This window comes from Carex rostrata, chromosome 9 (genome assembly GCF_964058835.1).
Source record: "Carex rostrata chromosome 9, lpCarRost1.2, whole genome shotgun sequence".
Taxonomy (NCBI): domain Eukaryota; kingdom Viridiplantae; phylum Streptophyta; class Magnoliopsida; order Poales; family Cyperaceae; genus Carex; species Carex rostrata.
In genome coordinates this window covers 12,463,302-12,486,955 of record NC_135926.1, presented here as the reverse complement: position 1 = coordinate 12,486,955, position 23,654 = coordinate 12,463,302, and the positions used below count along the sequence as shown (strand labels likewise).

The 23,654-nt window shown below is 32.1% G+C and overlaps 3 protein-coding genes and 1 non-coding gene across 4 annotated transcripts; 3 read left to right on the top strand and 1 right to left on the bottom strand.

Moving 5' to 3' along the window:
• Positions 1–1,552: 1,552 nt before the first annotated feature.
• LOC144559131 (GDSL esterase/lipase At1g09390-like) lies at positions 1,553–5,154 on the top strand. The gene is made up of 5 exons (XM_078308086.1): positions 1,553–1,846; positions 1,941–2,123; positions 3,975–4,135; positions 4,259–4,529; positions 4,846–5,154. The coding sequence occupies exons 1-5, from the start codon at positions 1,618–1,620 to the stop codon at positions 5,073–5,075; spliced, it is 1,074 nt and encodes a 357-aa protein (XP_078164212.1). The 5' UTR covers positions 1,553–1,617; the 3' UTR covers positions 5,076–5,154.
• Positions 5,155–15,262: 10,108 nt separating this feature from the next.
• TRNAV-CAC (transfer RNA valine (anticodon CAC)) lies at positions 15,263–15,336 on the top strand. Its single transcript has one exon. It is a non-coding gene; the product is annotated as a tRNA-Val (tRNA).
• A 1,617-nt stretch (positions 15,337–16,953) lies between these two features.
• Positions 16,954–19,727, top strand: LOC144559130 (putative cinnamyl alcohol dehydrogenase 1). The gene is made up of 7 exons (XM_078308085.1): positions 16,954–17,060; positions 17,233–17,328; positions 17,806–17,919; positions 18,304–18,531; positions 18,732–19,017; positions 19,105–19,255; positions 19,375–19,727. The coding sequence occupies exons 2-7, from the start codon at positions 17,240–17,242 to the stop codon at positions 19,578–19,580; spliced, it is 1,074 nt and encodes a 357-aa protein (XP_078164211.1). The 5' UTR covers positions 16,954–17,060; positions 17,233–17,239; the 3' UTR covers positions 19,581–19,727.
• Positions 19,728–19,782: 55 nt separating this feature from the next.
• LOC144559132 (CA-responsive protein) lies at positions 19,783–23,304 on the bottom strand. Its single transcript, XM_078308087.1, has 6 exons — positions 22,790–23,304; positions 22,481–22,533; positions 22,279–22,366; positions 21,010–21,108; positions 20,509–20,621; positions 19,783–20,241 (listed from the first exon to the last, which is right to left on the bottom strand). Exons 1-6 carry the CDS (start codon positions 23,234–23,236, stop codon positions 20,193–20,195), a joined length of 849 nt encoding a protein of 282 aa, XP_078164213.1. The 5' UTR covers positions 23,237–23,304; the 3' UTR covers positions 19,783–20,192.
• Positions 23,305–23,654: the final 350 nt, after the last annotated feature.

Genomic DNA, 23,654 nt, shown 5'->3' with positions numbered 1-23,654 from the left:
ACAACATAAATCATACATATATGTAGAAAGAATAGAGGAATACCTTAATAGGACTTATATAGATGGGCTGTCAAGAAAAGTAAACAACACCAGGTTGTTAAACCAAGGTTAATAGGACTTATATAGATGGGCTGTCAAGAAAAGTAAACAACACCAGGTTGTTAAACCAAGGTTGAATCATACCTGATTTTCCTTTCATTTGTGATGTAAGCACTTATATTTCCTTATTCTTTGAACTAAAAATTCTGAAAAAATCAGATTAAGTGCCTTTAAGTGCTGTTAGTGCTTTAACCCATTCTTAACCTTGTGATTCACCACTTATTAAGATGAAAGAAAGGTAATAGGTTTATGAAACTCTATACATAAATTCCCAGTTATCACAATCTCTCTATACAGCCCCAAATTGGTACTAATTTATCAAATAAGGAACTAAAACAAAGGGACTAGATCTTACCACAGGAGGAGGCAAAGGCGAGCCAGATAAAGCGTTGCCGTTCGACGACGATCGCTGCTTCCACGCCTTTTTGGGGCTGGCGTTGCCGCTAGGGTTAGGGTTCGCCTTTTGGGGATCTGTCTCTGGCGCGAGTTGGTTTTGGGGCGAAAAATTTGGGGCGACTGTCTCTGGCGCACGCGAATAATGGTTTTGGGGATTTTCGGCAAATCAGATCATTGCTTCCAAGATTCTTTCTGCTAAATATTCCAAACCTTCCATAAAATTGTCATGTCTCTGTTACTGAAATTTGTTATAATTCTTCTTCAGTTATGTATTTGACTAACTCTAAACTTAATATATTTCAAAGGAAATAATTGAATAAACATTTTTAATAATTTCTCTATTTTTTTGTGAATCTAGAATTAAAAGTTCCAATAATACACATTAGATTGAATAGTTCAAATCAGTTGGTTGAGTTGTAAAATTAGAAGTTTGGAGCCAAAGTATGAGAAAATCTGTGCTTTGCTTCCATATGTGTGCCGATTCAGTTCCTTGGGAAGATCCTTCACGCCTTATCAACATCTCTTTTTATAAAGCATCGGTTAGCACCTAAAATTGATTGTTATTTGGGGACTACAGATTTATGATCACGGAGTAGGTCTGATGCCCATCGGATCTACTTTTGGGTCCAATGAGCTCCATGACTGTCCGATCCGTTTTAAAATTTGTACGCACAAAAATTGAAGCAGAAACACATGAACTTTGAAGCGGAGCGCATGAATCTTAAAGAAGATCAGACGGTGTCTTTATCCGTCGAAACAAAATAGGTCGAGATTGAAATTTATCTTGCACTGTAGAAAGCGTTCCAGAAAATTAATATGTAAATTATACAAAGCAAATTTGAACAGTGGCCAGAAACAATTAATTAATTTCTTAATAAATTTGAAGTTAAACATTTGTATTTGTTTAAAGATATTTTCTAGCTCTTATATTATTGTCAAGTGGCCTCATGAATGTTTAAACCATTCTTCAATTAATGCTCAATTGCCGATGAAATAAACTAATAAAATTAACATAGGCAATGCAATTAAGTGCCATGCTCAGTCAATGGTTTCTTCCATGTACAATTTCAATCACACCAAGCTAAAGTAAAACAAGAGAGCTGTTAATCAGTACTGGAAACAATGGGGACAAGATATGGTTCTTTTTCTCTTGCGTTGATTCTTGTATTTGCTCCATTGGTGAAATTTGTCGACTCAAAATGTGTCTTGTTCAACTTTGGAGAATCAAATTCCGACAATGGAGGGTTCGTGGCCGGCCTTGGCTTTTATCTTGGCCCGCCATCCGGTCGAACATTCTTCAATCGGACCACTGGCCGCTTCTCTGATGGACGACTTTACATTGATTTTATTTGTATTTCTTCTCATCTCATCTCTTATTGTTATATTTCTCACTTAATTAAGGCAACTTAATGCATTGCATCACTAGAGTTTGTTCTTAATTACAGGTGAAGGATTGAAAATAAAATTTCTGAGCCATTATTTGGAATCATCTGGATCTGATTTTACGCACGGAGTAAATTTTGCAGTGGCTGGTGCGTCTACAGTGACCAACGGAACATTTCCTTTAGCCACTCAGGTGCTCCAGTTCCTCCATTTTAAGAACAAGACCAGAGAACTTAGGCCACAAGGTTTCTTCTTTAATCTCCAATCTTTCCTTCTATTTACTTATTTCTTTTCGGTGCTTGGGGAATAGATTCAATAATTACTACCCCTCTGCTCTATTTTTTTTCTCCATCTTTTACGAACTTCTTCAGAATTATGTATAGATCGTCTGTGAAATAAACTATACAACTAGACTACTGGTACAGAAAGAAGTCCATGAATATCATCAACTTGAGCGGTCTAGAGACCTGATGAGTTGCAAATTTGTAGCGCGAAAGGTCAATACTTCAATATTTAAGTGAAACTTTGACTAGTTTTTATAGACACTCAAGCTCAAAATTTTTACCAATTACCACTTTCTATCATTTAAGCACCAACAGCATTTGAAAAACATCTTAATTGTGACTCTTTTTGTATTTATCCAAAGTGCATGTGTCTGTATTTTTTTAATAGATGGTTCTTAGAGGAGAGAAAGAGATCGGTGGATATCATCAGCTTGAGTGATCTAAGAAGCTAGTCTGACAAGTCGCAAACGACTATTGCGAAAGGTCAAAACTTAACTATCATAGTGAAAATTTGACTAGTTTTCATTGATACTCAAGTTCAAAATTTCCATCAATTCCTACTTTCTTTCCTAAAAAACGAATAGCAATTGAAAAAAAAAAATTGATTGTAGCTCTTTTCGGTCACCCTACGCGTGTTTGTATTTTTGAAAATTGGTAAAAAAAAAAAAAAAAAAATTATCTCCTTCACTCCATCCCACCTCTTCTCCCTAGTTTTTTCTTCTATTTTTTTCCTCTCGTTTCAGTAGATTGAATAAAAGAGTAGGAGTCTTTATATGGTTGATGAATTATGTAGTTTTATGAAACCTCTTTAATATTTGCCAATAGTTTTTATTTTGCCCAAGGTTTTATAGTAATTGATGGTTTCATAAAAGTTGCAACAAATTTTGTTGAGTCATTTTGGTAAAGTCTTTTAACAAATTATCTCCTTCACTCCCTCTCTCCTCTTCCTCCCTAGTTTTTTCTTCTATCTTTTCATCTCGTTTCAGTAGATTGAATAAAAGAGTAAGAGTCTTTTTATAGTTGATAAATTATGTGGTTTTATAAAACTTCTTTAATATTTGCAATAGTTATATTTTGCTCAAGGTTTTATAGTAATTAGTGGTTTCATAAAAATTGCAGCAAGTTTTGTTGAGTGGTTCTAATAAAGCCTTTTGAAAGTATTGTCTACATATTTGTTTCAGTGAATCTAATTATATTATTAGTCCCATGGTTTTACGATATTGGTGGTCGGTTATGTATAATTTTTTTTTTTAAATGATAATTACTTTTAATATGTCCACGGTTTTGTATTGTTGGATGGTTTTCTAAAAATAATGATAAGTTTTACTAAGTGATTTTCTATAGTCGTTTTGAGAAATATCCATAATTTTGTTTTAGTGGGTCCCACATTTTTAGTATGCATGTATTTTATTAATTAATATTTATTTAAATTGGCTGAATCAAACCAAATAATTTAATATTGTGTTTCTGCCGTCTTGAATATCTCATAGTGGGCCTAAATTTTTAATTAAAGCCTAATGGGCCGAGTTTACGTGATCCGGCCTTATTAACTTAAGACCAATCTGAAATCCAAAAAGTTTTGCTGGTGAGTGGTGAGCTTCAAACTACATCAATAAATTTGTAATATAATGAACTCTAATAATCTTATTAACCTTGGCAATTATGCAATACTAATCCAACTTGTGTGGACCGAATCAGACCTACAAATGTTGTTGAAATAAAACTGTATACATAAAAATTAATTACTATTATATATATATAATATATAAATGTCTTCATAACTAATTATGCCATGGATCATATATTATTAAGGTCGTGGATCATTAATTGGTGAAGACGAGTTCAGAGATGCGATGTATTCATTCGACATTGGGCAAAATGATATATCTATTGGATTTACAGCAAATTTTACATATCAACAAGTTTTGGAAACGCTTCCCGCTACTATTTCTCGGATCAAAGATGCAATTCTTGTAAGTTCAATTCATTTCTTAGACATTAATTTGTTGATAGAGCTTTTAAAAATTAATACTGGAAATTAATTTATAGAAGCTGGAACTGATATGAAATATATATATGAATCTATGATAAATCAGTCAATAATAGCAAATGGAGGGAGAAAAATATGGATATACAACACTGGGCCACTGGGATGCTTGCCACAGACACTTGCACTGAGAAAGAAAGAGAATAGCACGCTTGATTCCGTGGGATGCCTTGCGGATTACAACAATGCTGCCATGGCATTTAATGCTCTTCTGGATCAGATGTGCCATGATTTGAGATCTCAATACCACAACCTCACCATTGTTTGCACTGACATGTATGTTATCAAGTATGACCTCTTTGCCAACCCCACAAAATATGGTAAGATTTGGGGATTCAAATCCGCTACTATTCTCTTTTCGTGAACAGTAACCCTGTTATCTTTGTTTTTTTGAATCCAACCGTTCAATTATTTTCAAGAATGAATCTCAAAGCAACTTTCTCATAACTTTCCTGTGCACACATCTCGAAACAATTCAACGACTGGATTTGAAAAAATAGAGATAGCAGGGTTATCGTTCATGCACGAGAATAACAGCAGATTTAGATCCAAGATTTGGTGTTGCTTCTGTAGTTATATATTTTTATCTTTCATGCTTGTTTAATGTGTTTTTTATATTTGTATTTTGTATCTTAGGTTTTGAGCATCCATTAATGGCGTGTTGTGGGCATGGAGGACCGCCATACAACTATAGAAATCTAATGACATGCGGGCAGCCAACTGCGACGGCATGTCCGGTTGGCACCCGAGCTGTTAGTTGGGATGGTGTTCATTACACTGAAGCAGCAAATGAAATCATTGCTTCCAAAATTCTTTCTGCTAGATATTCCAAACCTTCCATAAAATTATCACGTCTTTGTCACTAAATTTATTTTTCTTCAATTATGTATTTGGTTAATTCTAAACTTAATATATTTCAAGGGAAATGTAGGAACAAATTGAACTATATATATATGGTGATTATTTCTCCGTTAGTTGTAAATCTAAAATTAAAATTTTCACTGCATTAATTACTATGTTATACACACAAATGTAAGTACAAATTCGTAATTCAAACGAGTATTAATTAATTCAAATTGCTTAATTTTCATGCATTGACTCGATCTTATGATGGAAAGCCACATCACCACTCACAGGACAATTGAGAAATGATTAAAAAAGAGCTTGAGCTCTACCTGACAAATTAAAAAAAATATAATATCAATGGAAAATCGATCATTAGGCATGGAAGATTCAGAAACCAAATTTCAATATATTTACTTTTATTATAAATTGTTATCATAAGATGGTAATAAATAGATATATTTATTCATTGAATTAACATATAAATAAGAGATGGTTTGTTAAGGAGAGAAAGTAAGTCGGTAAATATCATCAACTTGAGTGGTTTAAGAAGCTGTTCAAGTGAAAATTTAACTAGTTTTCATAGACACTCAAGTTCAAAATGTCCACCGATTATCACTTTCTATCATTTAAGCACCAATAGCAATGGATAAATATCTTGATTGTGACCACTGGCGGATCTACATAGGCTCAGGGGTAGGTGCCTACCCCTGGATTTGAATTTTTTTTAGGCCTAGTACGTTTTTACTTTTGTGCCTAACCCTGGCTCAGATACAGTGCCTAACCCTGGCCCAGATAAAATTATAACAAGGCCTGCTCCGCTTTATTGAATTAAAAGATAAATAACAGGCTTCGATCTGACTGCTCCGCTGCCTAATTCCGATTAAATAAAATACTACTTTGAATCTTTGATTGATTCGCTGGCCCAATAAATAAAATACTGCTCCGCTGCTTTGAGGCTTTGATTGACTCACTTGCAACAAAATAAAAAAAAAAAGTCACTTAATTCTCATTGGTTGCTAGGAGAGGTGAGCAAAACCAAAACAAACAAAAAATACTATTTTTTATATGTGGTGAAAAACGACTCAAGAAATAGCATGGGAGATCAATGGTTGAATGATTGTTTGGTTACTTATATTGAGAGGGATTTGTTCAAGGGTGTTAATAATGAAAGAATTATGCAAAGATTTCAACATATGAAGAACCACAGAAACAACCTTGGTTCATCGTCATCGACTTGATTTGACTAGATAGGTATTATTATATATTTTTTTATATGTAGAACAATACTATTTTTTTATTTTATAGTCTTATTAGCATTTTGTACTTTAGCTCATGAGATTATATGGTAAAAAAAAAAAAATTGAGCTCTTATTAGTGTTTTGTGCCTATCCCTGACTAAAATCCTGGATTCGCCCCTGATTGTGACCCTTTTTTGCTCATCCCAAGTACATATGTCTCTATTTTAGAAGAAATAGTTCTTAAAGGAGAGAAAGAGATTAGTGGATATCATCAGCATGAGTGGTCTAGGAAACTAACCTGACGAGTCGCAAATGTCTATTGCGAAAGGTCAAAATTTCACTGTCATAGTAAAAATTTAATTAGTTCCCATAGACACTCAAACTCAAAATTTCCACCAATTCCTACTTTCTTTTCTAAAGAACTAATTGCAATTGGAAAAAAAAATGAATGTGGCTCTTTTCGGTCACCCAACATGCAGATATTTGTATTTTTGAGAATTGGTAAGAAAAAATTATCCCCTTCACTCTCTCTCTCCTCCTCTCTAATATTTTCCTCTCTTTTCATCTCGTTTCAGTAGATTGAATGAAAGAGTATGAGTCTTTTATAGTTGATAAATTATGTGGTTTTATAAAACCTCTTTAATATTTGACAATAGTTTTTATTTTGCCCAAGGTTTTGTAATTTTTGGTGGTTTCATAAAAATTGCAGCAAGTTTTGTTAAGTGGTTCTGGTAAAGTCTTTTGAAAGTATTGTCCACATATTTGTTTCAGTGAGTCTAATTATATTATTAGGTCCATGGTTTTATAATATTGGTGGTCGGTTATGTTAAATGTTTTATTTTTTTTAAAATGATAATTACTTTTAATATGTCCACGGTTTTATATTGTTGGATGGTTTTCTAAAACTAATGATAAGTTTTACTAGTGGTTTTCTATAGCCGTTTCAAAAATGTTCATAATTTTGCTTTAGTGGGTCCCACTTTTCTAGTATGCATGTATTTTTTATCATAATTAATATGTCTTGCCTCTTGGCCAACTCACTTGTAATAAATTAATTCAGAGCAAGCTACGCCATACGAGATTCAAAAAACATATTTGCCAAATGCCATGATCACAATCTCGCATTCAAAAAAGAATTGCCAGGCAACGCTAACACAACAATATTGTCTAGGCTGGTAGCTAAGCATTTTAATTAGTTTTGCACAATGAGTCTCTTATTTAATTACTTATTTTTTGCAAAATAAGTCGAAGAAAGTTGAAAGAACATTATAAATTTATACAGTTCCTAAATTTAAAAGGACAAATTATATAATAATTTTCATCGAAAATTAACAATTTCAAAATATTGTAAGATTGGCTTAAGTTTTTATATTGTTGTTTTTAATATTAGAATGCTAATATTTATACAATTAGAACGATGGCAAAATAATAAGTTCATGAAAGGTGAAAGAACATTATAAATTGATTTTGTTTCTTAAATAAAAATAGATTTTATATAATATTTATCATATGAAAATTAACAAGATGTAAATATTGTAAGTTTCACTGTATCTTTTATACTAGCGTTTTTTATATTTGAATAATAATATTTATTTTAGTTTAATAAACCTTGGAAAAAAAAGTTGAAAGAACATTGTATTTTTCAAATTAGTACGCCAATATTGCTGGTGCAAGAACATATCTTCAAATTTTATTTCAATTTTGTATATATGGTTAAATTTATCAACTCAAGTTCATCATCAATTCAACTTTCTATATATTAAAAGATTTGTAGTTCTTTAATACCACTTTTCAACTTATAATCTATTTTGACAGATGGGATCCATCATGATATAATTCAAAGATATTAAAAGAAGATACAGTAAATTAGTAAAATGATTAGAATAAAGAAATATATTAGATACAAATACAATGAACACAAAATTTTACGATAGATACAATCAATAAATAAAAATTATATTCGATGAATAAAGAAATATATTAAATGCAAATACAGTGAACACAAATTTTTTACGATATATACAATCAATAAATAAAATTTAGGTATGGTGAATAATAAATAAAAAGGTACAAGTACAAACGAACCCAAAATTACGATTGATAGAGTAAATAAATATATGGTTGATCATTGATTAATTCATGTATATAATAAATGTGTTTCCAAGAAAGCAAGACCCAAAAAATATCTAAAATTGCAGTAAGTTTTGTTGAGTGGTTTTGATAAAGCCTTTTAAAAGTATTATCTACATATTTGTTTCTGTGAGTCTAATTATATTGTTAGGCCCGTGGTTTTTCAATGGCGGTCGGTTACGTAAAATATTTATTTTTAAATAGTAAGTACTTTTAATATACCCATGGTTTTTTATATTGTTGGATTTTTTTTTTAAATGATGATAAGTTTTACTAAGTGGGTTTTATAGCCGTTTCAAAAATGTTAATAATTTTGCTTTAGTGGGTCCCACATTTTTAGTATGCATGTATTTTCATTATAATTTAAAATATGTCTTGTCTCTTGGCCAACTCACTTGGAATAAAGCTGTCCGGAGCGAGCTATGCCACAGGAGATCCGAAAATCAAATTTGCCAAATGCCATGATCATAATCTCACATACCAAAAAGTATTGCCCGGCTGGCAACGCTAGCACAAAAATATTGGATTTTTTTTAAATAGAATTACTCAAAATTATTTCAACAGAACAACAATTTTCGAAAACTAGCCTCCACCGATCTCTAGGATCGGTGTAGCAAAAAAAATCCATTCTACACCGGTCCTAGGGACCGGTGGAGCCTGTTTTACACCTGCCACACCACGTTGCACCAAAGGCCACACAAATAATCTACACCGGTCCGTAGGACCGGTGGAGCCTCAAATTGGCTATTTCTGCCAGAAACTGGAACCGAAACAGGCTGTTTCTACCTGAAACAGTCCAGTTTATGCCAGAAACCGTTGAACTGGAAACAGCCCAGTTCTGGATAGGCCGAAATTGGTTGTTTCTACCAGAAATTGGGACCGAAACAGGGTAATACAAATAGCATATAGGGTAAAAGAACCCTACACCAATCCTACGGATCGGTGCAGACAAAATTTTGATTTTCTGTGGCAATACTCTACCAAGTGCAAAAAAGAGTAAAAATTTGCTCCACCGGTCCTTAGGACCGGTGTAGGAAAATCAGAACAGAGAAGGCTTGTTTCAACGAAATGATTTAAAGAAATTCTATTTTTTTTAAAAAAATCAAAATATTGTGTAGGCTGATAGCTAAGTATTTTAGTTTTGCACAATTAATTTCTTGTTCAATTACTTATTTTTGCAAAATAAGTCGAACAAATTAGTTGAAAGAACATTATAAATTTCTAGAATTCCTAAAATAAGAGGACAAATTTATTAACAAGTTCATCATTTCATCTTTCTATATATTGAAAGATTAGTGGTTTTTTACTACCACTTTTCCATTTATTTATAATCTTGACCGATGGGTTTCATCATGAAAATAGTACAATTCAAAGATATTAAAATAAGATACAGTAAATTAGTAAAATAATTAGATTCGGTGAATAAAAATATATATTAAATACAAATACAATGAACACAAAATTTTTACCATATATACAATCAATAAATAAAATTTAGGTACGGTGAATAATAAATAAAAAGGTACAAGTACAATGAACTCAAAATTACGATTGATAGAGTCAATAAATATATGGTTGATCATTGATAAACTCATGTACATAATAATTAAATGTGTTTCCAAGAAAGCAAGATCCAAAAATGACAACATTTTACCCATATAGAAGTACAACAAATGTTTTACTTGACGTCTATATCTTCAATTTTAAAGTTTAAAATGTTGATCCAAACCGTTCAAGTTGATCTTCATATTAAATTGTGCTTGGAGACCAAATTTTACAATTCTTAGAAACTTTTTACTATTTTTTTAGAATGTTTTAACATTAATTGGCATGGTCTAGGAAGCTGACATAACAAGTTGCAAATTTCTAATGTAAACGATCAATAATTCAGTATTCAAGTGAAAATTTGACTAATTTCCATATACACTCAATTTCAAAATGTCCACCAATTACCACTTTCTATCATTTAAGCACATATAGCAATGGAAAAAAAAATATTGATTTGATTGTGGCCCTTTTTCACTCATCCCATGTGCATGTGTCTCTATTTTTGAAAAGATGGTTCGTAAAGGAGAGAAAGAGATTGATGGATATCTTCAGCATGAGTGGTCTAGGAAACTAACTTGACGAGTCGCAAATGTCTATTGCGAAAGGTCAAAACTTCACTGTCATAGTGAAAATTTAGTTAGTTCCCATAAACACTCAAGCTCAAAATTTCCACCAATTCCTACTTTCTTTCCTAAAGAACTAATTGCAATTGAAAAAACAATTGATTGTGGCTCTTTTCGGTCAACACCCTACGTGTATGTGTTTGTGTTTTTGAGAATTGTAAAGAAAAAATTCTCCTTCACTCCCTCTCTCCTCCTCCTCTCTAATTTTTTCCTCTATATTTTCATCTCGTTTCAGTAGATTGAATGAAAGACTAAGAGTCTTTTATAGTTGATAAATTATGTGGTTTTTTATAAAACCTCTTTAATATTTGCCAATAGTTTTATTTTACCCAAGGTTTTGTAGTTTTTGGTGGTTTCATAAAAATTTCAGCAAGTTTTGTTAAGTGGCTCTGGTAAAGCCTTTTGAAAGTATTGTCGACATATTTGTTTCAGTGAATCTAATTATATTATTACGCCCATAGTTTTACAATATTGGTAATCGGTTATGTAAAAAAAATTTATTTTTTTAAAATGATAATTACTTTTAATATATCCACGGTTTTATATTGTTGGATGGTTTTCTAAAAATAATGATAAGTTTTACTAAGTGGTTTTCTATAGCCGTTTCAAAGATGTCCATAATTTTGCATTAGTGGGTCCCACTTTTCTAGTATGCAAGTATTTTTTTTATCATAATTAATATGTCTTGCCTCTTCGCCAACGCACTTGTAATAAATCAATTCGGAGCAAGCTACGCCACACGAGATTCAAAAATCATATTTGTCAAATGCCATGCCCACAATATCTCGCATTCAAAAAAGAATTGCCAGACAGGCAACGCTACAATATTGTCTAAGCATTTTAGTTTTGCACAATGAGTCTCTTGTTTAATTACTTTTTTTTTTTGCAAAATAAGTTGAAGAAAGTTGAAAGAACATTATAAATTTATAGAATTCCTAAACTAAAAAGGACAAATTATATGATAATTTTCATCGAAAATTAACAATTTCAAAATTTTGTAAGATTAGCTTAAGTTTTTATATTGTTGTTTTTAATATTAGAATGCTAATATTTGTACAAGTAAAACGATGGCAAAATAATAAGTTCATGAAAGGTGGAAGAACATTATAAATTGATTTTGTTTCTTAAATAAAAAAATATATATTTTATATAATATTTATCATATTAAAATTAACAAGATGTAACTATTGTAAGTTTCACTATATCTTTTATATTAGCGTTTTTTATATTTGAATACTAATATTTATACAAGTTTAATAAACCTTGAAAAAAAAAAGTTGAAATAACATTATATTTTTCAAATTAGTACGCCAATATTGTTGGTGCAAGAACATGTCTTCAAATTTTATTGCAATTTTGTATATATGGTTAAATTTATCAACTCAAGTTCACCATCAATTCAACTTTCTATATATTAAAAGATTTGTATTTTTTTAGTACCACTTTTCAACTTATTCATAATCTATTTTGACAGACAGAGTCCATCATGATAATAGTATAATTCAAAGATATTAAAAGGAGATACAGTAAATTATTAAAAATGATAAGATTCGGTGAATAAAGAAATATATTAGATACAAATACAATCAAGACAAAATTTTACGATAGATATAATCAATAAATAAAAATTAGATAAGGTGGATGAGAAATAAAAAGGTACTAGTACAATTAATGAATTCAAAATTCCAATTGATAGAGTCAATAAATATATGATTGATCATTGATAAATTCATGTATATAATAAATGTGTTTCCAAGAGAGCAATACCCAAAAATACTCAAAATTAGAGTAAGTTTTGTTGAGTGGTTTTGATAAAGTCTTTTAAAAGCATTGTTTACATAGTTGTTTCAGTGAGTCTAATTATATTGGTAGGCCCATGGTTTTTCATTAGTAGTCGGTTACGTAAAATGTTTTATTTTTTTTAAATAGTAAGTATTTTTAATATACCCATGGTTTTATATTGTTCGATGGTTTTTCAAAAATGATGATAAGTTTTGCTAAGTGGTTTTTTATACCCGTTTCAAAAATGTTAATAATTTTGCTTTAGTGGGTCCCACATTTTTAGTATGCATGTATTTTTATCATAATTTAAAATATGTCTTGTCTCTTGGCCAACTCACTTGGAATAGAGCAGTCCGGAGCAAGCTATGCCACAGGAGATCCGAAAATCAAATTTGCCAAATGCTATAATCACAATCTCACATACCAAAAAGTATTGCCAGGCTGGCAACGCTAGCACAAAAATATTGTGTAGGCTGATAGCTAAGTATTTTAGTTTTGCACAATTAATTTCTTGTTCAATTACTTATTTTTGCAAAATAAGTTGAACAAAGTTGAAAGAACATTATAAATTTCTAGAATTCCGAAAATAACAAGACAAATTTATTAACAAGTTCATCATTTCATCTTTCTATAATCTATATATTGAAAGATTAGTGGTTTTTTACTACCACTTTTCCATTTAGTAAAATAATTAGATTCGGTGAATAAAAAAATATATTAAATACAAATACAATGAACACAAAATTTTTACAATATATACAATCAATAAATAAAATTTAGATACGGTGAATAATAAATAAAAAGGTACAAGTACAATGAACCCAAAATTACAATTGATAGAGTCAATAATATATATGGTTGATCATTGATAAATTCATGTACATAATAATTAAATGTGTTTCCAAGAAAGCAAGACCCAAAAATGACAAGATTTTACTCATATATATATAGAGAGGGAGAGGTGAGCTATGGTACTTTGCGAAGTACAACAAATATTTTACTTCACGTATATATCTTCAATTGCAAAATTCAAAACGTTGATTCAAACCATTCAAATTGATCTTCGTATTAAATTGTGCTTAGAGACCAAATTTTACAATTTTCAGAAACTTTTTAATATTTTTTTAGAATTTTTTAACATTGATTGACATAGTCTAGGAAGATGACATAACAAGTTGCAAATTTCTAATGTAAAAGATCAATAATTCAATATTCAAGTGAAAAATTGACTAATTTCCATATACACTCAAGTTCAAAATGTCCACCAATTATCACTTTCTATCATTTAAGCACAAATAGCAATGGAAAAAAAAAAATTTGATTTGGTTGTGGCCCTTTTGTACTCATCACCAAGTGCATGTGTCTCTATTTTTGAAGAGATGGTTCGTAAAGGAGAGAAAGAGATTGATGGATATCTTCAGCATGAGTGGTCTAGGAAGCTAACTTGACGAGTCGCAAATGTTTATTGCGAAAGGTCAAAACTTCACTGTCATAGTGAAAATTTGGCTAGTTCCCATAGACACTCATGCTCAAAATTTCCACCAATTCCTACTTTCTTTCCTAAAGAACTAATTGCAATTGAACAAACAATTGATTGTGGCTCTTTTCGGTCACCCTACGTGTATGTGTTTGTGTTTTTGAGAATTGTAAAGAAAAAATTATCTCCTTAACTCCCTCTCTTCTCCTCCCAGTTTTTTCTTCTATCTTTTCATCTTGTTTTAGTAGATTGAATGAAAGAGTAAGAGTCTTTTTATAGTTGATAAATTATGCGGTTTTATAATACCTCTTTAATATTTGCCCAAGGTTTTTGTAGTTTTTGTGGTTTTATAAAAATTACAGCAAGTTTTGTTGAGCGGTTTTGGTAAAGTCTTTTAAAAGCATTGTCCACATACTTGTTTCTGTGAGTCTTAATTATATTATTAGGCCCATGGTTTTACAATAGTGGTCGGTTACGTAATTTTTTTTTTAAAACAGCAAGTACTTTTAATATGTCCATAGTTTTATATTGTTGGATGGTTTTTTTAAAATGATGATAAGTTTTACTAAGTGGTTTTTTATAGGCGTTTCAAAGATGTCCATAATTTTACTTTAGTGGGTCCCATATTTTTGGTATGCAGTTATTTTCTGAATTAACGCTGGATTATCTAGCGATATGGTTATTCTTGGAATTTTGTTGAAAAATGGATTATTTTTTGTAATTTAAATATGAGGAGGGTTCAAATGCACCCAAATTTTTGTGCACCCAAATGCACCCTATCTTTCAAATCTTTTTTCTCCGTTTTCAAAGTCCGAATAGTCAATTCGAACCGTTAGATGCGATCTACATATTAAGATGTGCTTGGAGACCAAATTTTACATTTTTTGGAATTTTTTTACTATTTATTAAGCCACTTTGAAAATCGCTGATTTTACATTTTCTGGACCATTGGATCAGCAATTTTCAAAGTGGCTTAATAAATAGTAAAAGAATTCCAAAAAAATATAAAATTTGGTCTCCAAGCACATCTTAATATGTAGATAGCATCTAACGGTTCGGATTGACTATTCGGACTTTGAAAACGGAGAAAAAAAATAGAATGCATTTGAGTGCACAAAATTTTGGGTGCATTTGAACCCTTCTCTTTAAATATTTGGTTATTAATAAAAAATTCGGTAGTTTTTTTGGCAATATTTTTCTCCTGTTTTGACGAAGGAAATGCCTTGCTCCAAAGTTGTTCAAATTAATCTGGTACAGACTGAATCTAAAAAGGATCCTTTGGTTCAAATTTTTTAATATGCTTCAGTTAGTTTTCATCTTAATTCTTACATTATTCAAAGTGTATTTGTGCAGTCCAACAATATGTCTATTTGTTAAGATAGTTTCAAGAATGCAAACCGAAACAAAAAGTCTGGGTGGTGTAGTTGGTTATCACGCTAGTCTCACACACTAGAGGTCCCCGGTTCGAGCCCGGGCTCAGACAAATTTGTGTTTTACCAGCTGTTCTATTCTTTTGTTTTACAAATCTTTCATAAAAGATGGTTTTCTGTATTCTATTATTTGGGCTTTATTGGGCTTGGTATGAGTATTTTGGGTTTTAACTAGGCTTGGACTTGATTCCAGTTAATTTGAGATTTATTTGGGATTATATGCCGCTTACCATACTTTGATATTTCTCAATATGACGATGGAAAGAGAGAAATCTATTTTGTATTATTCCGCATTAGCATTTCAACTTTAAGATTATATATTCATAATTTGAGTTTTACAATTTTATACCCATTATTGCAAAAAAAAAAAAAAAAATTGTACTATAGGTTTCCTATACGAACAGCAAAAGGAAAGCTTATAAAAGATAAAATCAGAGCCATCACTAGTGACCTCAAATCTTAAATGGCTCTTTGACCTTTTAAACGTCACTAGTGACCTCTTAGCTAATAAATATGAGGTGGACAGTTAATTAAAAATCAAATTATATAGTCAAATTTACAGCTGAAATTTTTATTAATACTTGTCACGCCCCGGCGGTCGGGCCGGGCACATGACGCTACAGAACGACACTCTCGCATCCATCTACTGTTCTGTCAACCTACGTCGCAACAGAAATAAACAAAAACAATACGGGATCAGCTACAAAGCCGAGTAACCAGTTATTTAACGATGCAGCTTCTCTATAATTGGCTTAATAACAGTAAACAACCATTTCAACATGATTGGATTAATCCACACAATTAAATATCAAATTACGTATGCACATTTAACTGACAATATCAATTGGGTCTAGGTTTTCAATAAAATCCGTTTCATTTCAGTTGGAATTCCTAAAACAGACGATTCCCAGAAACAATTTCAGTATCTAGACCCCATATTCCAGTTAAATATGCTATCATAATCCGATTACCCAATTCAATAGCAAATAAACCAAACAAATCGAAAACACAGATTATATAGAATTCTGATTATCTGTTAGCGATCAATCCAGAAAATCTAATTCAAATTGCATAAACTGTTCAGAATCAACGCGGCATAGTCAGAATTTCAATCGGACATGCAATCAAACAATAATAAATATTTAGAAAATATTTCTTTTATTTTTTCCAATTTCCTTTCTTTCTTTTTTTACTCTTTTTTTTTTCATCTTCTGTTTCCATTTTTTTTTTCTCTCATGAATTTAGAAAGGAGAGAGAGGAACTATATTTAGGAGATTCAAATGGCTGCCACGTTGGTTTTAAGTTTTGTCATTTTACATAATAAACCTTCCATTTTTTATTCTTATAAATAAGTTCAAAATAAATAAAAATATATACCGGAGTGTTACAATACCATTTCAAAAAAAAAAAAAAAAACACGCCATTGAAATTGGGGAATTTCAAAAACATCGGGCCGCCAATTCAATCTGCGGTCTCATTCTTGAGGGGCGCACATTGAATTGGAAGCTCCCAAAAATCTAAATATCAGTATATTACAGTGCATTTTTGAGTTTTTGGAGGGCCGTAGATTGAATTGGTGGCCTGGATATTTTGAAATTTTCCAAAAAATATGGTTTTTTGGTTTATTTTTTATTTTTGGAATATGGTATAAATAAAAATTTCAGAATTTACAGGGCTCATTCCATATATTGTTAACTTCATATATAAAGCAGAGTAACTGGGACATTCATTAACAACAAGTGGAAGAAAACCAAGAAATTGGATCACCTGCCTCCTTGTAAGTACATAATTTCTTTTGGAGATGCTTTCCAGCAAATTGGAAAAAAAAATGCTCATCACAGAACTGTTCCTCAGTCTATTTTTTTTTTTTTTGATGTCAATTATTTTGTTGAATACTTGAATTACTTGGTCCCTATAAATTTTAAGTTGCCTTCTTATTCATATGACAGGTAATAAATGGTGTCAGAAGTAGAATCAGGAAACTGTCTTGGATGGGCAGCAAGAGATGCATCTGGGGTTCTTTCACCTTACAAGTTTAATCGCAGGTACGCTTATTTTCATATCATGTTAGGAAAAACATAATTCCAATTATTATTAGTATGTAAATTATCATATATATATAAGGTGATGACTACCCCCACTGGTACAGCAACAAATACCCCCACTGGTACGGCAACAAATCGTTCGATCGATTGGCTAAGTCTAGAGTTTGTTTTTGTTGCTGATAATTATTGGTGTTAGTACTGATATTATCATTACTAAAGTAACTAATAAGATAGAGAATCAATTAATTGATTAACTAAATCCAAGCAGTCTGAGTTCCGGTGGGTCATGTGTAAATGGTGCCGAACCTAAGCTAGTAGCTGTGAGTTCAATGAGAATAGTCATTTCATAGGTTTGATATAAAAACTATATTGCCGCGACATAATTACAAAATAGCCCAGACGAAATCATTTTTTTCTGCTATCTATTTCTGCTATTTGTTATTTTCATATTTTAATCAATCTTGTGTACTGATGCAGGGAGATTAGAACTGATGATTTGTCAGTAAAGATAATGCATTGTGGAGTGTGCTATGCTGATTTCCTCTCGACCAGAAATAAATTTGGTCACACCATGTACCCCTTGGTACCGGGGTATAATTGTCACATCCCATGAGATTTCAATTTATACAACATTCAAAAGCCAAGAAAATTCAAATAAACAATAAAAAAAGCATGAAAATCAGTTAATGTTGTTCGACGTTGGGTAGAATCTCAAATGAAAACAGCATTGGTGTCAGTACAAAAGCTGAGCTGTACAGGATGAGAATGCGGCACTTAAATATTTAATCAAGAGTTTAAGATTATTGATTGCTCATTCAGGAGATCTGTACAAAACCGGTGCTTTACCAATATATATAACACACTGCCAAGATAATTTAAGGTTGAATGCTGGTAAATACCACAGTAAGAGGTATATGTTAAATCATTGTTTTCTATAAAACTCTAATCAAACCTAACAATTACATTCTTTTGTAGGCATGAAATAGTGGGGGTGGTAAAAGAGACTGGTACAAATGTGAAACGCTTCAAAGTTGGAGATTATGTCGGTGTAGGTACTTATGTCGATTCATGTAGGGATTGCGAGTACTGCAATGAATCGAGAGAGATCTATTGTGATAAAACAGTTTTTACATTCAATAGAGTTGATAAGGATGGCACAATAACTAAAGGCGGATTCTCAAGTCATATAGTTGTACATGAGAGGTGAGTAATTTACTGGTATGTATGTATTGGTGTTGGACATACATACCAGTAAAATTATGAATTCTAGAAAAACTTTAAAGAAAGTTATAGTACCTTACTGCAATTAAAATATAATTCAAAATGAAGAGAACTAAATCTAATAGAATGAAGAAAGTGAGTACAATCACAACTTAAAAGACTCATGGATATTCACCTTTTAGGTATTGTTACAAGATACCAGATGGATATCCATTAGAGAAGGCAGCACCGTTGCTTTGTGCCGGAATTACAGTTTACACGCCTATGATTAAACATCATATGAACCAACCTGGTAAATCTTTGGGGATAATTGGTCTAGGTGGTTTAGGCCATATGGCTGTGAAATTTGGAAAGGCATTTGGTTTGGAAGTTACTGTGATCAGTACAAGCAAGTCAAAGAAAGAGGAGGCAATTGATCTTCTTCTGGCAGATAGATTTTTGCTATCCACAGATGAGAAACAGATGGAGGTAATAACAAAATGATTTTTTTTTTCTGCTAAAATGAATGAAATTGCTTAACTAATCATTTAATTTGCATTTTTTTTTTTTTTGAAGTCAGCAGCAAAGTCTCTGGACTTTATCATTGATACAGCATCTGGAGATCATCCATTTGACCCGTATCTGTCTCTTCTAAAGGTGGATGGAGTTATGGTTCTAGTTGGATTCCCAAGTGAAATCAAAATACAGCCGATTAACTTAAATTTTGGTATTTCCATTTCTTGCAACTTTTTTTTTTTTTTTTATAGCATCAAAATCAAATATTACCAATTGCCCAGTACCAAACTAGTTAATATTCTTAGCATATATACATATTGATTTTGATAGGTTCAAGATGCATTGCGGGAAGTCTCGGCGGCAGTACAAAAGATACCGACGAAATGCTCGAGTTCTGCGCCAAAAATCGGGTATATCCAGAAGTGGAGATGATCAGTATAGAGTATGTCAACGAAGCTCTTGATAGACTTGAGAAAAGGGACGTCAAATACCGATTTGTGATTGATATTTCGAACTCCCTCAACGATGATTATTGACAAAAATAATCATATATCAGGACCAATTCTGTATAAAAAGGATTTAATACCTTTCCCCTGTGTAGGTTGAAGCCTTTTGAAAAATAGGAGTTCAATTTTATACGTCTAGAATTGAGACCTCTGAATATGACAGCAGAATAATAAAATGGTACTATTGATTGAACGTGCATCACTTGTTCTAATTTATTATATTAAGCGTCTCTAGCATTCTTACCAAAATATTTAATTCAAAATTAGCAAAAGATTGTACATCTAATCTTACAGATAGTTCTCACCACGGTGCACATCCAACGGGTGCACACCCGATACCCACTTAGAACTGTTTGATTCGTTTCATAATTTTGTACGAGCTTAATCCACACGAATATTGAAACAGAACACACGAATCATGAAGCGAATCAAACAATTCCGATATTATACATATAGATGACTTCCCATGATAACAAAATCTCATTTTACACATTCATGACTTCACTAACCAATTAACATTAACTAATTAGAGGAAGAAAGTTAACACAGCCAAATAACAATAACAGAACCAAAACCTAGCTTGGCAAACATGTTACATGAAGACATGAAGTTCAGTCAGAGAAAAAGGCTAAAGCCAGGATGCTATTTCCCTGTGTTATTTTGAAATGACCTCATTTTTCCATTTCTTTGCCTGAAAAATAAAATAAAGATGTCAGATTGCTTTGACATTTAGATGAAAACAATTGCAATAATAAAATAACAACAAACAGAGAACAGATATACTTTTATATTTTGAGAACCACATGCTATCAAGTTCCTCAAGTATCTCAATTATTAGATTGATACTCCAAACATCTCATGCTATTATTATTCTTGTTCCAACTTCCAAAATATGCACTCAAAAGTTTATTATCTTTTCGGCCGAACCTGATAAATTTCTAGAAATTTTCAAACATACCAAAAGGAATCTTTCTTTTCTTGAGCAAGTAACTCTTCGAAGGAGATATCAGGATAATCTTCTATTTGTTCATTATCAGCTTCTTTTTCCATCTTAGTACTAAGCTCAAGCAACTGTGGTAGAATAAACTACAAAATTTAAATCCACATGCCACAACACGACATCTGAGCAACTTAACAAGTTTTTGTTCTGTTTTTTTCTGACATGAGTTTCAACTCAACCAAGATAAAGTGTGTGTGTGTGTGTTTTGGGTTGGGGGGAGGGGGTCAAATCCTTGATAGCGAATACACTCAAGCAACGTAAGAACGAAGGTTGTACAGTTTTATAAGCTGGGGACAGCAACAATTGCTCCCGAGAAAGATGCAGCGTCTCTACTTTTTCTAACCTGAGTTTAAACTAAACCAAGATAACTTTTGTGAATGTGTGTGTGTGTGTTTTGATTTGGTGGGAGGAAGTCAAATCCACCGGTACAATGAAGCAATGGAAAGACAAAAGTTGTACTGTTTTATAAGCTGGGGATAGCGTCAGATGCTCCTGAAGAAGATTATAAATGGCAGCATCTGACTCTAATCTCTTGTGCTCCTTTTCCAACTTGTCCACCTGAAATACATTGGAATTATGAACAATGCCAACCGATCAACCAAATTTTTGCTACTCTCACTTTTATTGATAACCAGATAATAAAAAAAAAAGAGAGAGTGATTATCACTACTCTCTCTCTCTCTCTCAATTTCCATGATGCAGCCTCTATAAGATAAGCTACTGTAAAAGTAAATCTCAAGGCCTATTTACCGATTAGAGTTGCCACCAAAACCATTGGATTAAGAGAAGAGAACAATCGCAAGTCACTATTATGTGGCGTTTTAGGTGTTAGAAAGCCAATTATTTTTGCAAAATCACCATGTCAAACCTACGGAGGAATTATCAGCTAATCACAAAACTACTAATGTAAAACCCTAGAGAAGGCCCATGGTTTCACAAATCACTCACATGCTAAATTTTCTCATTTGCAAATACACTTTTCATTTTCTTCTTACCAGCCCAGTAAGGCATGCTACTGAACAAGCCCCGTTTTGTAATACAATAAAAGAGTCTCAAAATAATCCATGGACAATCATATTAGGTTCAGTTAATACCTCCAACATTTTTTTAGGTCAACCTTAACTCTCTTTTTTTTAATTGAGCTGTTACAGAAGGTAAACAAGTCAAGGTGCGCTGATGCGGTGTGCATCTAATGTTTGTTTCACTTCCAAAGTTGGGACTTGGGATGGTTATCTGAACAAATATTACAAATAATTAGGATGTGGGGTCCAATTTTCTCACCCCTTAGAGTGGTAACTACAATCCCTTGAGGTTACCCCACTAATTGCAGTTTCTCCCTTCCTTACCATGTTTGATATGATTTTTAGTTGGGATGAATTTGAGGATTAATTTAAAGATATACAAAGCGAGAAGCAAGTTTCAAGAATTAATCATGCGAACAAATGATTCTTTTCTGATTACTTTGCAAAAGTAATCTATCAGGCACAAAAGCAGTGCCCAATTGGAGACCACAAATAGGTATTTAGGCGGTCTTCAGGAACCCAAGAATAGTAATTAATGTGATTATCATCAATCCCAAAAAAAAAAAAAAATTCATGAGGTGCGGAGGTGAGGTTTATTGGGCTCACTATTTTGGAAGGTTAATTCCACAAATTGTTGTTAACAAAAATTCATTAAACACAGTCCCAAACTCTCAAAACAAAATTTTACAAACTAATGAAGGCAAACCTCATTCCACAAGCGATCGTAGGAAGATTTATTTGCCGTAGCCAATAATGCCTTCTTTATTTTAAAGCTGCGCTGTATCACTCCCAACCTAGAACAAAAACATGTATATTAATTATTCAAAACTGAAAATATGTAGTACATAAAATTAAAATTATTGAATATATGTTATTTAGTATGTCATTGTAGAAAAAAAAAAGTGTACCTATGTTGTAGTTCATCTCTTGCCTCAACCAGGCAATCAATAAATTCAGTTACCTGAAAATTTGAATTCAAAAAATATCGTTCTTGATTAGTAATTAATCTGATTATCCTTGTCAAATAACATAAGTACTCCAACTTATTGGAAACATATAAAGTAAACCATATCTATTGAGTGGTCATAGTTCAAGCTCATGCATCTCCAATTAAATACAGCAAAAGCAATTAACAAGACAACAAAAAATGAAGTCTTGAACTTGCAAGATTTAAACTTTTTGCAAAAATAAAATTTTCAGAGAGAGAGAGAGAGAACCTGAAAAACAGTCAACGAGCTAGATTGATTGGCTGATCTGACAATGTCATCATATTTCAATTTAATCCTTCTCTGGAGAGAACTTGTGAGAGAAGTAAATGGGAACAAGGGATAACTGGTACCAGCACTGCCCTTTCTGGAACCAGTACCGACCACTCTCCCCACCTCACCATCTCCAATCCCACTTTCAGACAAAGTCGGTTCCTGTCTCTTCTTCTTCGCTCTCCTCTTTTTCTTCCTATCCTCCTCTTTTGGAGGTTCTTCTTCTTCGGTAGAGAAAGTTAGGAGAGGCTCAGTCTGACAAGATGGGGGCTTTTCCAAATGGGGAGCTCTTCTCGTTTTGTGGATTTTGAGAAAGAGAGACAGAAGGAAAAGTATGAAGAGAGACAAGGAGAAGAGGAAGCTAATTAGTGGTAAGAGAGAGTGTGAGGTAGTCGCAATCGCCATTAACGAGAGCTGGTCGTTTGTCCCATGAACGGAGAGAAGAAGTGAGGAGGGAAGAAAGAGAGTTGAGGTTTCATGTGGCCTATAACGACTGGATCCATATGTAACAAGTTATCAAAGCTTTATCTAACATTTCATTTCACTGAATGATCTCTAGTGTGAAACATAGTCACAAGATTTACGAATAATTCGTTAATTCGTATTTTTAGTGATGACAAACCGAACGTCGAATTATTCGGTTGATTAAATTTTGACCGAATTATTTCCAAATAATTTGTAAATTTTATAAATTTTTCCGAAATTTATGAATTATTTGTGAATTTTTCTGTATTTTTCTCATAACATTTTTTTTTGTTTCCTTGTAGAACTGAGATCTCTAGTCTGAATAATTCCGAATCATTCCTAAATTATATCCGAATTA

Bases quoted from the DNA above. Each gene is read 5' to 3' on its own strand.
- LOC144559131 (XM_078308086.1), top strand. From the start codon at position 1,618: ATGGGGACAAGATATGGTTCTTTTTCTCTTGCGTTGATTCTTGTATTT. The intron at 2,124-3,974 runs GTTTCTTCTTTA...TATATTATTAAG, and splicing joins CAGAGAACTTAGGCCACAAG to GTCGTGGATCATTAATTGGT. The intron at 4,530-4,845 runs GTAAGATTTGGG...TTTGTATCTTAG, and splicing joins TGCCAACCCCACAAAATATG to GTTTTGAGCATCCATTAATG.
- LOC144559132 (XM_078308087.1), bottom strand. From the start codon at position 23,236: ATGGCGATTGCGACTACCTCACACTCTCTCTTACCACTAATTAGCTTC. The intron at 22,367-22,480 runs GTACACTTTTTT...TTTTTGTTCTAG, and splicing joins AGAGATGAACTACAACATAG to GTTGGGAGTGATACAGCGCA. The intron at 20,622-21,009 runs GTACAACTTTTG...ATTCTACCACAG, and splicing joins TATCCCCAGCTTATAAAACA to TTGCTTGAGCTTAGTACTAA.
- LOC144559130 (XM_078308085.1), top strand. From the start codon at position 17,240: ATGGTGTCAGAAGTAGAATCAGGAAACTGTCTTGGATGGGCAGCAAGA. The intron at 17,329-17,805 runs GTACGCTTATTT...GTACTGATGCAG, and splicing joins CCTTACAAGTTTAATCGCAG to GGAGATTAGAACTGATGATT. The intron at 19,018-19,104 runs GTAATAACAAAA...TTTTTTTTGAAG, and splicing joins CAGATGAGAAACAGATGGAG to TCAGCAGCAAAGTCTCTGGA.